Source organism: Meles meles, chromosome 7 (assembly GCF_922984935.1).
Source record: "Meles meles chromosome 7, mMelMel3.1 paternal haplotype, whole genome shotgun sequence".
Taxonomy (NCBI): Eukaryota; Metazoa; Chordata; class Mammalia; order Carnivora; family Mustelidae; genus Meles; species Meles meles.
Window position 1 is genome coordinate 47,252,553 of NC_060072.1, and position 16,259 is coordinate 47,268,811.

Consider the following 16,259-nt stretch of genomic DNA (forward strand, 5'->3'; position numbering starts at 1 on the left):
TGCTCTAAGATGGCACCTACACCATTTCCACAAAGACCACTAACAGACCTCTGATTGCCAAAACCAATGACTTCCCAATTGTCTATTTTGATTATCCCTTTCTCCCCTTCCAAGACCTTACAAATTCACTGCTCTTCATTATATAATCTGATGTATCTTACATGTTAAGCCTTCATTTCTTTATTGCAGCCATCCGTCTTCAATGTCTTCCTTCCTTTCATTTCTAGCTGATGAAGTCATACTTCTTTTTGCATAAGCACCTGTTCCTCCTAATAAGTTCTAATTCTTTGGAAGCAATTCCAATTCCTTATCAATCTGGCACATTTCTTTCATTTATTCATTCATTCACCAAACTTTTATTGACTAAGAAACAGGCATTGTGCTAAGTCCCAGGAATATAAAGCCGAAGAAGATAGGTCCCATACCAGTAACCCCTATACGGCCTCATGAGGAAGATGGGTACAGAAATTATTCCAGTAGAGAGTGATAAACGGAAGGATAAAGCTATGGTTCTCACTCTGGTGGTGTATTAGAATCCCTAAAACCAATTTTTAAAAATGCTAATGCCTCAGTTGAACTACCAGAGATTCTAATTTAATTAGTCTGTGGTGCATTTTTTTTTTTTTTTAAAGCTCCTCTGACATCGTCCTGTAAAGTGAGAGTTGCAGACCTCTGGGATACAGCTGTATAAACGGAACATGGAAGACACATCTTGTAGCTGGCACTTTTGACTGTTCTGTAACATCTGAGCCCCTTTCTTCTTTCTTCCTTTCTACTCAGGTGTGCATCCTTTCTCCATCCAACTTAGGAGATACTGCCCTATCCCCAACTCAGTGGTATATTCTGATTATTCTTTTTGTGACGGTTTAGGTGTATGCAAAGGAACTCATTCTAAACAAGAATACCTAAGGGGAGGTCAGTTACGGGAAGCTGAGAAAATGTTTCCTAATTCCAAGAAAAACATACCGAGAAAGATAGTTTTATTTTTTGTAAAGATTTTATTTATTTGAGAGAGAGAGAGAGAGAAAGAGAGAGAGAGAGAGCGTGGTGAGGGGGACAAGGGCAGAGGGAGAAGAAGAAGAATCCTCTCTGAAAAGGGACCCCAACACAGGACTGGATCCCAAGACCCCAAGATCACAACCCAAGCTGAAGGCAGACATTTAATCAACTAAGCCACCTGGCTCCCTGAGAGATAGTTTTCTTTTTGTGTTTGGACACTGCAATGCCTGGCTGACTCTATGGTAACCATGAGTGGATCTGAGGCAGAACTGAGATACAGAAAGGGCCTGGCTTCTTGATGACACTGTTAGGCTACTGCATCAAACAACCCTAATGTTGGTCTACCTGTGCATTTCTTAATGTATGCAATAATAAATGTTCTAATTCATCATGATACTTTGAGTCAGTTTTCCGTTTACATGCAACAGATGGCAACCTAAAAAAGATATAACTAAAGCAAACTTGGAGATCAAGAAAAACAGCAAAACAGCCCAGCAAAGGGGATGTCTATGAAGAGTCTTCATCAAGGCAGCCAAGAAGCGGGAGAAGCAAATAAAGAGGCATGGATACAAACACATAAGATATTATAGAACCGTGCATAGTTCAGAGTGGCTACTGCAGAGAGTATGGGCATAAAGTTGAGGCTGGAAAAACGAGAGTCGGGGGGTGAGAACCCAAGCAGCCTTGTATGCTGTGGCAGGTTAAATATGGCCACAAGACCTTTGCTGCTTCTTCTCTTAAGAAGCCGAGTTGGGGGGCGCCTGGGTGGGTTAAATCTTAATGGGTTCTCAGTGGGTTAAAGCCTCTGCCTTCAGCTCTGGTCATGATCCCAAAGTCCTGGGATCAAGCCCCGCATCGGGCTTTCTGCTCAGTGGGAAGCCTGCTTCCTCCTCTCTCTCTGCCTGCCTCTCCGCCTACTTATGATCTCTATCTGTCAAATAAATAAAATCTTTAAAAAAAAAAAAAAAGAAGAAGAAGAAGCCGAGTTGGCTTACACGCCCCATGAATCTGGCTGGCTTCATGACTTGCTTTGACCAGGGGAATGTATCTAAAGTGATGTTATGTAAATTCCAGAACCAAGGCCTGGCTCACTTGAAATGCTACCCTGCGGCTACCATATTGTAAAGAAGGCGATCTAGCCTAAGGAAGGATGAGAGGCTAGTGGAAAAGAACTGAGGCCCTTTGGCCACACCAGTACCAAGTGCAGAGTGGGAGAGGCCATCCTGGCCCACACAGCTATTCCCACCATCCTCTGACTGCACGTAAATCTCCAAGCCACCCACAGAATTATAAGAAATAATGAATCACTGTTGTAGTAAGCCACTGGATTTGGGGTGGTTTGTTATGCAACAAGAGGGACCTGATGGTTAGGCCATGCCAAGATGTGTGGACTCTACTCTGAAAACCGTGAGGAGTAACCTGATTAAATTCATATTTTAAGAAGATCGACTTGGCAGCAGCGTCAACCATGGGCTTGGCCTGGGGGCAGGCTGGAGGTAGAAGGACAGTTTGGAACACTTATGTTCACAGAGTTGAGAAATCACGTGGATCTGACTTAAGACCAGGGTAGGGGGAAGGCAGAGAAGAGTCATTCTGGAGGTAAAATCAGCGTGATGGCAAATATAAGTTGCAGTGTGTGAAGGAGAAGCGTGAATTAGTAATTACGGTTCTCTGGACTAGGTAAATGAGGGGATGGTAGTGTGCTTCACTAAGAGGGAGCAGAGGAGGAAAAGAAGGTTTAATGGAACTGGAACATCTAAGCGGAGAGTATGGCAAGGAGTTGTGAATACTCAATAAATGCTTAGTGAAGAAATTAGCATGAGGAACCTGGATGGGTACTGTAGTGTTCTAGTCCAATGAGCCGTGGTTATAGGGCGTAACTTGAACTCTCTCTAAGTCAAGTAAGTTTTAATGCTATGAACTCATTTTCTTGATACTTCACCGGAATAGAAAGGAAAAGGAAAGATAAGATTTCATGCAGTCCCAAATGCTCACAAATCAACACGTCGTTCCGTTTATGTGTATCTAATCTGTAATTCTCAGGGAGCAAGTGCTACTCGTATCTGATGTTCCCCTCTGAAAGCACTTTCTTAATCTCTCCAGAGGGTAGCACCATGATGGAGTTTCTCTTTTTGTCCCCCATATTCTTCACCTGCCTCCCAGTCTGTAAAACGGCTTCCCTAACTCCACGCAAAGAAAGAGTTGAGACTACCTTCATGTCAGATATTTTGTCAAGTGAGCACAATCTATGATTTATTTTGTAATTAACTACAAAGGCTACAAGCAACTTTAATATGCACAAATACTGGCTTACCTTTGAAATTGATTAAAATAGCAAGTAAATGGCTGGGAACCGATCTCATCTTTCCAGTACTGTTGCCAATTCATGACGCTTTCCAAGTTCTTCTGATTTTCTCTCTTACAGGGAGGAATATAGGAGCACTAGCAAAACAGAACACAGAAAATAAACCTATTAATCTACAGAATATTGGAATATGGTCCTTTTTTATAGGGAGATGATATTATGCATATAATAAATGTAATTCTGACCTACCTAATCTTTAATAGAGCCAAACTGAAATCATTGAACTATATTTCAAATTTCCAATTTGGAGCAATTATAGAAAATATTCCAATTAAATGCTGCAAAAAAATAATCTTTAGTCATTACAATAGGAGGATAGATTATAAACAGTTACAATCTAATGGCAAATTAAAAGCATGATATACTCTCTTTATTGTGGGCCTGTGAATCAATAGAGGGAAGGAAGAAAGGAAAGTAGAGAGGGAAGGAGGGAGAGAAGAAAGAGAGAGGAAGGAAGGAAGGAAGGAAGGAAAGAAGAAAAAGAGAAAGTTGGGTTTTATCTGCATTTGCTAACTATGGACCTTGATATTTTCCTCTTCCAACTCTAACTACCAAATCAAGCACACAGCTCTCCTCAGATACTGCTCTCAACTGCTGAAACTCAAGTTTTCTTTTCTCACATGGTCTTGAACAATAAAATCAGCAGAAAATTTCCTCAGAAGTACACATCAATGCATTTTGCTAACCAAAGCCTTTTCCTAGCTCTGCCTCTAACAAAGTAGTTCTCTCTGAATGAGTCCAATTACTATAAGCAATACAGAATCAGGATATTTGGAAAAATTATTCTCAACTCTAGATGTTAAATTTAACCCTTAACATTCTAATCCAATTTCTCTGATTCAGTTTGTTGTTGTTGTTGTTTTTTAGATTTCTTTTTTTTTTTAAAGTAATCTCCTCACCCAATGTGGGGCTCACACTCATGACCCTGAGATCAAGAGGCAGATGTTCCATCAACTGAGCCACCCAGGTGCCCCTCCGATTCAGTTTTTACAATGATGATCACAATAAAGATAGTGCCAATTTACCGTTATTGAATGTTTACAATATGCCCGACACTGCAATAAACGTTTAATGGGCTTTACCCAGGTGCTTCTTACAACAACCTTAAAATGATCTCCAATTTACAGATGAGGAAACCGAGATTTCTGTCAGCTCTCCAACTAGATGCTGGTGATTTTATCACATTCGACTCCCAGATGTTCTAGGAAAGTTTCCAATGTTAAGGAGTAGGGAAAAAATAAAAAGAATTTCACTTCATAGTATAATTTTTTAAAAAAAGATTTTATTTATTTGACAGAGAGAGAGAGCACAAGCAGGAGGAGTGGGAGGGAGAGGGAGAAGGAGAAGGAGGCTCCCTGCTGAGCAGGGAGCCTGAGGCAGGATTCCATCCCAGGACCCTGGGACCAACTGAGCCGCCCAGGTGCCCTTCGTAGTATAATTTGATTTGCATTATTTTAGAGCATATAACTTGTCAACACCTTCCTATTGTTTTCTGGTAAAATGCTAACTTTTTAGTATGATGTACAATTCTCTTCAGGATCTGCCCTCCCCCACCTGGGACTTCGCCATTTAGAAGTACATAGTCCCAGGACACCTGGGTGGCACAGTCAGTTAGGCATCTGACTTTGGCTCAGGTCATGACCCCGGGTCCTGAGATTGAGACTTGCATCTCTTCCTCTGCCTGCCGCTCCCCCTGCTGTGCTGTCTCTCTGATAAACAAACAAATAAAATCTTCAAAAAGAACAAGTACATAGTTCCCAGATCTGCCACATGCCATCACAACTACTGGCTGGTTCATGCTTCTCTCTCTTCTTTTTAAAATTTTTTTTTTTAAGATTTTATTTATTTGACACAGAGAGAGAGAGCTCACAAGTAGGCAGAGAGGCAGGCAGAAGGGGAGGGGGAAGCAGGCTCCATGCTGAGCAGAGAGCCCAGTGCAGGGCTCGATCCCAGGACCCTGAGATCATGACCGGAGCCGAAGGCTGAGGCTTAACCCACTGAGCCACCCAGGCACCCCTTCTCTCTCTTCTTTCAGTGCATTTTCTTTTAGTTCCCTTCTTTCCAGATGCAGTTCTGGTGCATCTGTTTGGGGAAACCTTCTCTTTCCTTCTCCACAGTTAAGCCCCCCTTCCGTTGTCCCGCCATAGGCATCACACTCCGTGCAGGCACAGCTGTAATCCCACTTCCCACTACCACACTGGTTAGTCTGTTTGACATCAGCCTCCTCAATTCATCGGCAAGTTGGAACAAGGCTCTTTCCTCTTTTCTTTTCTTCTTTTTTTTCCCCCTGCATCTTCACACATAGGACTATGCCTGGTAATAGTGAAATTTCAAAAATGTTGGTAGAATTAATAATATCACACTTATATATATATTTTTAATTCAAGATGATGAAGCTATTTTCACAGCAGTTAAACATTTCTCTTAACACAAAAATATTTTAACTTTTAGTAAATTTGGTTGTTTTCTATTATATGTAACAAATTTACAACACCTTACACAAATCTTAGTTGGATGATTGGGTGACTGCCTATTTGCCCTCTGCATATCTAGTTAATGTTCTGTTAATAACACTATAACATATATAAAGCTAAACTTTTCTGTGAGATTCTGAATTCTGAGATCTTCCAAAGCAGCAGTTGGGTTTAGAAGCAATAGAGGCTATTAGATCCGGCTCCAGTCCTACTATTTGTTGCGTGTTTGGACTTGAGTAAATTACTTCCTTTTTCTGGATTTCATTTCTTCTCATCTGTAAACTCTCCAAAATAATTTCTAGCTCTACATTTCTTTGATTCTCTTCTTGGAGGTACACCAAGAAAGGACCCAGCGGAAGGCAGAACTACAAACGCTGTTGCAATATTTTTCCCAGAAAAGATCCTGCCCACAGGGAAGAGGTTGGGCAGCCTGACAGAGCCACCATTCCAGCCCCCAAAAAGGACAAGTGTGGTAGGCCCTTTCTTAGAGACCTATACTTGGCATTAGCTTAGCATTCATAAGGGGCCTTTGATTTTTTTTTTCTTATTTGTGTGCTATAATGTGCTGGACAGTTCCTTTCCTTCTATTAAAATAGTCTTCCTCCGGCATCATGGTCAATTAGTTTATAAAGTGAGAGTATATATCCCCTGATTGTGTTCTTCAAAGGATGTGTGAAACCTTAAAAGTCCATTGGAGCCTTTTTTTTTTTTTTTTTTTTTTAATGCAACAGCTATACCCAACATGAGAAGTACACTGAACATTTGAGGGAATAACAGCTGACAACCAAACGGAAGTAAGGCAGATTTTTAAGTTTTGAGGTTAGCTCAGTTTGAATTCTTTGCTATTTAGTTTTTCTAAATAAAAATGGGTGGTTTAAACCCAGGGAATAGGTTTAAAAGAAGTATCTCCACCAAATGACAGCTCTATGATTTGACCAGGAGAGTCACGTCCACGTGTTTCTGGAAAGGTCAGCGAAAACCTTCACTGAGTGAGTAGAGTCTGTATTAGGTATGTTGTGGTTTCCCGTGGGCAAAAAAGAAACGTTCCTCACCTTTAGGATACTATGAGGTAGTGTGGATGGGTTTTTAGAAGCAAAGTCTTTTTATGTTAGGAAAAATTGCCTGTGATCCAAAATTCAACTGTTTTTTTCATGGACTGCATTCTTTCCAAGAGTATTATAGATTTAATGATGAGCTTATGATACTCTAGTAACTTTTAAAGCTCACATAACCTTAGAAGGAAAATTGTTTAAAGGCTAAACCTTATGTTCTCAGAAATCATTTTGTTCATTTTCTTGTATCTTGATTCTCCGATTAGTTTGCCTTTAAAATTTCCGTGGAGGCTAACTTAGATTCTCCCAAGATTCCTTCTCAACTCGGCAAAGCAGTGTAGATTGTTAAGAATTTTAAAATAAGTAATAAATACCAATTCAAAGTAGTGTTCTGGGGGAAAAAAAAATGTTTCAGAAATTCAGTCAGAGACTCCTTTCCTCTCTCAGCTGGTTCAAACCGGATGGATTTCCAGGCTCTAGCATAGCATAGCTCCACCATGACTCTCTCACCTTTGGGGGAGGGGCACAAGCGATAATATATACTGCATCAGAGCATCCCTTATTGTTGTCGTGGCTAACATTTACTGATTATTTGTGAAGCATCTCATGAATCCAAATCTCATTTAATCCAAAGCAGCAAATGGTATAATCGCCTATGTTTTACAGATAAGGAAATCGAAGGGCAGAGGTTTAAGAAAACTTTCCCTCCGTTACAATGGCAAGTGGAAAAGTTGGGATTCAGACAGCAGGGTCTTCTTAACCACTGCCCCACACGGCCCCTACGTCTCTATCTTTAGGGCTTCCCAGTTGTCTCTCTTTGAAGCTGCCTGCTTTGGGAGTAAGGGAGATGCCCTGATCTCTGCATCCCTCGCTTAGAGAATCAGAGTAATGATTCTTTGGGAATGGAGTTGGTGCAGCCCTCCCAGACGGATGCTCTGAGGCATTCTGTGGCAATGCTTCGTTTTCCTCAGAGAAATGCATTGTGAGTCTTCATTTGTTCCCTCTTGTCTCAGCTTGGCTCCAGGCTTGGTTTTTGGTGCCATCGATATAATTTCACTTAGGTGAATTTATAGAAACAATGTCTTTGGTCACAAAGGACAATGAGTTCTCCCTTGGAGAAACTTCTTCTTAAGATTCTGACCTTTTTTTTCACTTGCAAAGGCAGCATTTCCCAATTTTTAATATCATTATCACCCAAATAACCTTCGCTATTGTCTGTGTCACTTGCTGCCTAAACTTGCATGAAATCACTTTCTTTAAAAAGTCAAGAGAATAAGAGGAATGTGATAAAAATATTTGCTTTCCTGATAGAAAAAATTTTTTTGACTTTTGAATTCACGAACCAAGTTGGAAGAAGAGAGTGGGCTAAGACTTCTGTGAGTTTCTAAGGGAAGATGCTATTATCGTTTGACGTGGAATATTTGATTATGTACTTATTATGACTTATTTTTCCATTATCTTATTTTAGGAATTATCAGGATTTATAATACCATTCTTTTCAGCCTATCACAATGGATTTATATTTTAATAGTACCCACCTGAGTGTGTTCTTTAGTGTCTTGAGGATTACATTTCAATCATGTGGGCAGAGTAGGCAGAAATCACTTTCTTCCTTTACTGAGTCATTAAAAAAACAATTGCACAAAACACGTGGTCCATTTAAACACTGGGGAGCAAGTTCTATGTTAGGCATTATTTAAGAAACAGAAATGGAGAAACTGCTTTTTTTCCTCCAGTTCTTTATTGACTTTATTTGGTTAGGGAGGATAGTATTGAAAGACCTAACACTAGAATGGGTTTAGCTGATTAAATAATTTCCAAACTAAACTTGGTTAGAAAATGAATTCTTGGTGTGCCTGGCTGGCTCAGTCAGTAGAGCATGCAACTCTTGATGTTGGGATGGTAAGTTTGAGCCCCACACTGGGTGGAGAGATTACTTAAAAAATTTTTTTAAAACCCAAAAATAACTAATGAAAACATTATCTATAGGAACATAGGTCTAATTGTATTTTATACTATCATCCCCATTTTCTGTAATATCTGTAAGATATCTATATCAGCTATGATTTGTAACTTTAACGACATTTTTGACAATATAAACATACAATTAGGAAAACACTATGGAATAAAAACTGTAATTGAGCCATTAATAAACTCCATATTGTTTCATAGGCCTCAACTTCATTACTTGTGAACACACACTCACCTTATGAATGTAAGCTAAGTTAACAAACACATATGAAATTATATGTCATCTAAAAAAAAATTAATTCTAGGGCAGGGCTCCAGAATGTGTATCTATATCTGAAAGCTAAATGAAAATAATCTTGTGAAAGAACCAAAGTCAAACAAATGGCTTAGAAAATATAAAAAGCAAGGCTAGCTAGGAACAGGAGAAGCTAAAATAAGCTCTTCGGACAGAATTGGCTGGGCAGGTCCAGTGTGGTGCCCACCTTAGAACAGTGCTCATCAAAGTCTGTCCCACGGACCACTTGGGTCGCTCATCAAAAAGATCTACCCTCCTGAGGGTCTATTTAGTAAGACCAGGAATCCATATTTTTTTAAAAGATTTTATTTATTTATATGACAGACAGAGATCACAAGTAGGCAGAGAGGCAGGCAGAGAGAGAGGAAGGGAAGCATGCTCCCCGCCGAGCAGAGAGCCCAACGCGGGGCTCGATCCCAGGACCCTGAGATCACGACCCGAGCTGAAGGCAGAGGCTTTAACCCACTGAGCCACCCAGGTTCCCCAGGAATCCGTATTTTTAACAGCTTTCCTTTCCCTTGGAATAACAACTTTTTAGAACTGATAATTTATGCAACAAGCCATTCTTGATTGCTGAGTACTGGACAGAGTACAAAGATTAGATATTACTCACCCTTTTCTTGTCTCTCCCCTCCCTTCCCAGGAGCATGTAATGTAGTAGTAGTAGCTTATTCACAAAGTGCTTTGTGATTACAGAAGGGGAAATGAAGATTTTGGGCTTTGGGGGTATGAGAGAAGCTTCCCAGAAGAGATGATTTTTGATTTGTGTCTTTAAGTTTGACCAGGAGTTTGCTACTCAAACAATGTCTTGGGAAGGTGACATTCCAAAAAGAAGAAATGGAATGTGCAATGACTTTGTCTGTATAAATGTTCCAGAAAGACTGAGTCATCTAATGTGCTTGGAGGATAAGGGGCATGGGGGATGGTGTTGAAAATGCCCAATTATCTGAACTACTACTCACTGAAGAATTGTTCCTCTCTCCTTAAATGCTTCAATGAAAAATTGCTCACTACCTTCTGCATAGTATTTCCACCCACCCACCAATGCTCTTTTAGTTAGAATTTATTGTCATGCGTTGATCCTATCTGCATTCTGTAATTTAGTAATATTCATTTAACTTCTGGATTTGAGCAGACTCTTCAGGTTGGTGATCTATTAAAACTGAGAAAAGTTTCAAATGACATTTCACTTTCAAGAGAAAATAGTTCATTCAGCATTAGCATTAGAAAATAAAAATACAGTGTCTTTACTAAAAACAGAGAGCGAATCTAAATAGAAAAAGTCAAACCAAAACAAGAAGTCTAACCTGGAAAAAGCTCAATAGTTATTATTTATAACAAGAATGATAGTACATGTAAAAATTGATTCCATGGTGTGTGATCCTAATTCAAAATCTTTGAGGGGAGGACCAATCCTCACAACCATATAGAACACTGAAATAAAAAAGTTTCGTTAAGTGTTCATGCACGCATTCAGATAATGCCTCATTGATGGCATTATTTGTGTACTGTATTGTATACTGCACACAAATTTCAATGTGTGTATGTATATTTAATGAAATATTACAGCCATCTTTTCGGCATGGAGACCAACAAGCCCTATCCATGCTAAGTCTCCGAGGACCAGGATTGAGAAATGATGGTGATAAAAACTTGATGTTTCCTACTCGTGGCAGGATGTGTTTTCCAAAGATGGCTGCATGAATATTTATCCCATTTCACAGGCTTTTACGGTGTGATATTGACACTCTTCTATTCGGGGTGCAGCTTTATCTTTCCTTCCCTAGAACGCGGATGAGCCTGTGATCCTGTGTGACTTCCATGGCTAAATCAGAAAAGGTGGCATAGCTTCCGCCTGCAACTGTCTCTTGGGAGTGCCCGCCCCTGGAATCTGGACACTAATCCATGAGGAAGCCAAAACTGCCCCATGCAGAGCGATCACACAGAAAGGCCCATGTGGAGAGGATCCCAGACCCCCAGCCAAAAGCCAGCATCAATAGGTAAGTAAGTGAGCCTTCAAATGATTCCAGCCTCAGCCCCGGGACCAGACACCATGGAGCAGAGATAAGCTGTCCCCTTTGTGCCCTGTCTCAATTTCTGGCCCACAGAATTTGTGAGCATAATAAAAATAATTTAATCCACAGGGTACTTGACAGTGGCTAACAGATCATAGGGCACTTGGGACTAAAAAGATGAACACCTTTTAAGGTTCTCCTTGAACTACATACCTGAAAAAACCTGAGGTCTGATGAAATGTAGTCCAATGAGACACTGTGACATAAGAGAGGGCTCCTCATCCAGTCCCCAGGCCAAAAGCTCCTTGAACAAAGAGGAGGCTGGTCATCCTTGGGGACAGACCCCTTGGTAGTGCCTGACGTAGCACCTACTCAAAATCTTCTAACCTTTCCCCAGAGAACATGCAGACATTTACCAGAGCAGCTGGGTAGGGGTGAAAGGGCAGACATTTATTTCACCTTTTTAAATTTTAACTCCATATAGTTAACACACAGTGTTAGAGGAGTTTCAGGTGTACAATACAATTCTATACGTTACTCATCCTCTTAATTTCCTTCACCTATTTCACCCACCCCGGACTCACCTCTCCTCTGGCAACCATCGTTTGTCCTCTATAGTTAACAGTCTGGTTTTTGGCTTGTCTAGAAAGGGCAGACACTTAGAGTATTACTGGACGCTGGCTCTGTGCTAACCATTTAACCCTGAAGGCCCGAGGTATGACTGTGCTCACAACGGGGGCTCATAACATCAGGAGAAAGATGGAACTTTGGCCCAAGCTGGCATTATGATGGGCCCAGAGATTCCATGTGGTTGTTCCTATAGATCCCGAAGGTATAGATGCAACATGTGGTACTTAACATCAGTCCTCAGTACCTGCCTTGACCCGCTTACCTACAGACAGAAGCTTTTTTGGTGGATGAGTCTGACATTACCTGCTCGTTCCCCAAATAGTAAATCAACAGACCAGTATTGCCACCCTAGGAAGTCACAGAGATTACAGGAGTGGGATTCCTATCATGTCCCTAGTTAACCTGCCTATTCGGCTCCTGAAGAGGGCTGACAAGTCTTGGAGAATGGCTGTATCGTTAGATGAAACCATGGTGGCCATTTCAGATCATCTGTTTATTGGAGCAAAGACACTTACCTCTGGAAACTATTCTATGGCGAATTTTTTTCTCTCCATCTTTGTGGGAAAAGTGTATCAGAGGCTGTTTTTACCTGGCCGAGAGGGTGCAGACTCTCCAGTCTTATTCAGGACTGTCTCACTCAGCAGTACCTCAACTCTCTCTGGCTGTTACGCTCTACTCCACGGGGACCTAGACCCCCTCTATCCCACAGAACGTTACAGTGTACATTGATGATATCATGCTGATTACTGCACCTGGAAGCAGGGAGTACAAAGTGCCCTAGATTCTTTGGTAAACACAGGTGTGCCATTGAGTGGGAAATTTGAGGGAAGGGGGCTGCCACCTCAGTGATGCTTCTGGGAGTCTAGTGGTCTAGGAAATTTCTAAATATCTCCTCCAAAGTGAAAGACGAGTTTCTGCATCTTTCACTCCTTAATAATTAGAAAGAGTCGCAATGCTTGTACTTCCTTATATTTTGGCAGAATCATAGACCCACTTTTGAGATTGCTACTCTGAGCCCTTATTGAGTGACCCATAATGCCACTGCTTTCCGTGGCAGCCAGAGCAGGAGAACGTGCTCCAGCTGCTCCAGGCTCCAGCGCTCTCAATTCACCTCTTTGGCCCAGTGCCTCCAACCGTAATATGAGGTCTGTGCCAGACTCGGGGGTACATGGAGCCCACCGAGAGCCCTAGTAACATACAGCAAACCCATGCTTTCTTTGGCAAATATTCTCTAAGAAACCATGGATTTGGTCCTGAGTGTCAGTAGGGTCAGGTTGTACAAGCATGGAACATCAAGTTACCATGCCACTTTTGTACTCCGGGCTTTTTGACCCACTAAAACAGAAGGGTGCCATTTACAGGACTGAAGCAGGTCATGCTGGGAAGTAAGTGTCACAGCAAATGGTCACACTCCCAGTGCACCTTCTCTTTTTATACTACCGCCTTTCCCAACCTGTCCACATAAACGGTTGTTAATCTAGGCCAGTTTTTCTAATACTGGGCTATGCATGCCCCCAGGAGTACCCTGAGGTGTGCCAGTGGGTTCTTGACCAGTTTGGATGGATGGAAAAAATCGGAGCTCAGTGAGCCTCACTTTGAGCAGAACTTCCAGTTGTTTGTTTCTCTCGTAAGGAAAGATGTTGAAGGTACAGCGGTACACTAAGTTATGGACGCTGCCTAATAAAATTGCATTTTGATTAAAGGGATGAGACCAGGTCAAATTCTCAGAAACAGAACTCTGATCAAAACATAAAATCTAAAAGTTGTATTTCCCATGCATCCTTTCTAAGGAAGCTACTTGAGGATGTACTCCACTGAAACAAAGTTATAAGCCAAGAAATAGGAAGGCACTGGGTCAACGGAACACACTCAACATGGGGAAGACACAGCAGGCCTAAGGTGTAACCAGTTCAATTCAGGGCAGTAGTGGGCTGAAGGAATCTAGAAAGGGCATCCCAGGAGATTTCTTTAAAGAGAAAAAAGTGGAGCTAAATGGTTACCTGTTACAAATAGTCATATGAAAAATAGTGTACAAAGTAGTTTTATGACTCTGTGGGGAAATTTTGGAAAAGGAAGAGAAAGGTGCATAGGAAAGTAAGAATATATGAAAAGGGGATGACTATGAGCTCAAGGAAAAGAAACATTTCTAGAAATGAACAATAATTTACATAGTTAAAATAAGTTAATGCTCAATATTAGTTTAGCCAAAAATTATGATAGAACCATATTTAAAGAATGAAGGACAGAAAAATGAGGTGGAATGGGATGGTGTAAGAAAGCTAAATACTCATATTCTATTATGTGTGGTCAGTGGTATCTCGAATATACACATCAGAGAGCCTACTAGTTGGAAACACAGTGATAAATATTAGAGAAAAATAAACTAAAAATATTTACACTGACAATAAAATATTGTCTCTGCATTGCAAAATGGATTGAGACAGAGGAATCTCAATAAAGAAGTACCCCTTCCCAATAAAATTATTGCATTATATGATTTGTTAAACTACATTCATAATAACAATAACGAGTATTCATCAAAGGTTTACTAACTACATGTGAGACCGTTATTCAATACATGTTTCACACATATTACTCATTTAATCCTGATAACCCAATGAGATAGATACTATTACAGTTTGCTTTACAGATAAAAAAAACTGAGGTAGAGAGGTTAAGTAACTTCCAAGGTCATACTACTACTTGGATTAAAAAATAAAGTAGGAGTGCCTGGGTGGCTCAGTCAGTTAAGCGTCTGCCTTCAGCTCAGGTCATGATCTCAGGGTCCTGGGATGGAGCTGCACCAACCCCCTTCCCCCTTCCCTGCTCAGCAGGGAATCTGCTTCTCCCTCCCCATGGTCCTTCCCCTCTGTTTGTGCATCTCTCTGTCATTCTCTAATATATAAAATCTTTTAAACAAATTGCTAAAATTAAGCATAATAGATACACAAGGTAAAACCCCCAGGCAAACATGCTTAACAGTTGTACATTCTTCCAGGTGTTTTCTACATTTGATTTTAACATGAATGTGAGTACACTCTTCTCTTTCTCTTTCATTTAACAATGTACCTTGGTGCTCTCATATCTGCATAGAAAGATCTAGCTCATCCTTTTTTCAATTCTACTATATGGATATGCAAGAATTATTAATTTATCCTCTACTAAAAAACATTAAAGGTGTTTCCAGTCTTTTGAAGTTCCAAAGGAGCAACAAAATTCCTTTTACAAGCATCTATATGTACATATGTGAGAACAGGAAAAATAAAAGTGTGTATACACTCAAAATTTATGACTATTGGCGCACCTGGGTGGCTCAGTGGGTTAAGCCGCTGCCTTCGGCTCAGGTCATGATCTCAGGGTCCTGGGATCGAGTCCCGCATCGGGCTCTCTGCTCGGCAGGGAGCCTGCTTCCCTCTCTCTCTCTCTCTCTCTGCCTGCCTCTCTGCCTACCTGTGATCTCTCTCTCTCACTGTCAAATAAATAAATAAATAAAATCTTTAAAAAAAAAATTTATGACTATTGTGTTCCAAAGAGACTGTATCAACTGCACTTCTGCTAGTTTACAAGAGTGCCTATCCTCATATCCTGAAAAAAGTAAAACGTAAGCTGGTATAATTAAACTTTCTGATAGGTGAAATATTGGACTTCTTGTTTTAATTTGCATTTTTTAAAGATTTTAATTTATCTGAGAGAGAGGGTGGGTGCGGGAGAGAGAGAATTAGGGAGTCAGAGGAGCTGAGGGAGGGGGAGAAGCAGACTCCCCACTAGCAGGAAGCCCAACTCCAGGCTCCAACCAAGGACCCTGGGATCATGACCTGAGCCAAAGGTAGATGCTTAACCACCCAGGTGCCCCTAATTTGCATTTTTAAAATAGAGGTAATTTTTTTTTTTTTTATATTTGAACATCTATTTGTATTTCTTTCCTGCAAACTGACTATCCACGAACTCTTCCCGTTATGGTCATTTTCTTGTTGATGTTTAAGAGTCTTTACATAGCAAAAAAGTTCATCTTTATCACATATCACCCAATTTCCCTTCTCATTTTGTCTCTTTTGACTTAATTTGTGGTATGTTTGGGATATAGACATATGTAATTCGTATCAACTCAATCTGTGAAAATCTGTGCAATTAGACCCACATCAGTGACAGACCCATTACCTATAACCGCAGAAACAAGACCTCATCACTTTTGTGCTGTCTTAGGCTTACAAAATAAGGTAAGTGACACTGTTCAAAAAAATATTTTAGAAAATATAAATAAGCAAAAATAAAAATTTAGAACTCTGGTGCTTCTATCATTGTGATTACCATTGTTATCTCACTTGGGATTTTGTGTAAATATTAAGTAAAATTGTCCCATAATTTTCATCTGAACATGTGTTCTATCACAGGTATTTGTTTCAATGCATTCCTGAAATTATAAAAAAAAATTCAGAAGTTTTCCTTGTTTCTCATGTG

At 40.4% G+C, this 16,259-nt stretch overlaps 1 protein-coding gene across 1 annotated transcript in view; it reads right to left on the reverse strand.

Annotated features, from left to right (window-relative positions):
* The window catches only part of KCNMB4 (potassium calcium-activated channel subfamily M regulatory beta subunit 4), a 60,714-nt gene that overhangs the window by 30,010 nt on the left and 14,445 nt on the right, over positions 1-16,259 (reverse strand). Inside the window, exon 2 of the mRNA XM_046010882.1 lies at positions 3,314-3,441. Coding sequence (XP_045866838.1) covers positions 3,314-3,441 — 128 coding nt within the window. The remainder of the gene's footprint in view (positions 1-3,313; positions 3,442-16,259) is intronic.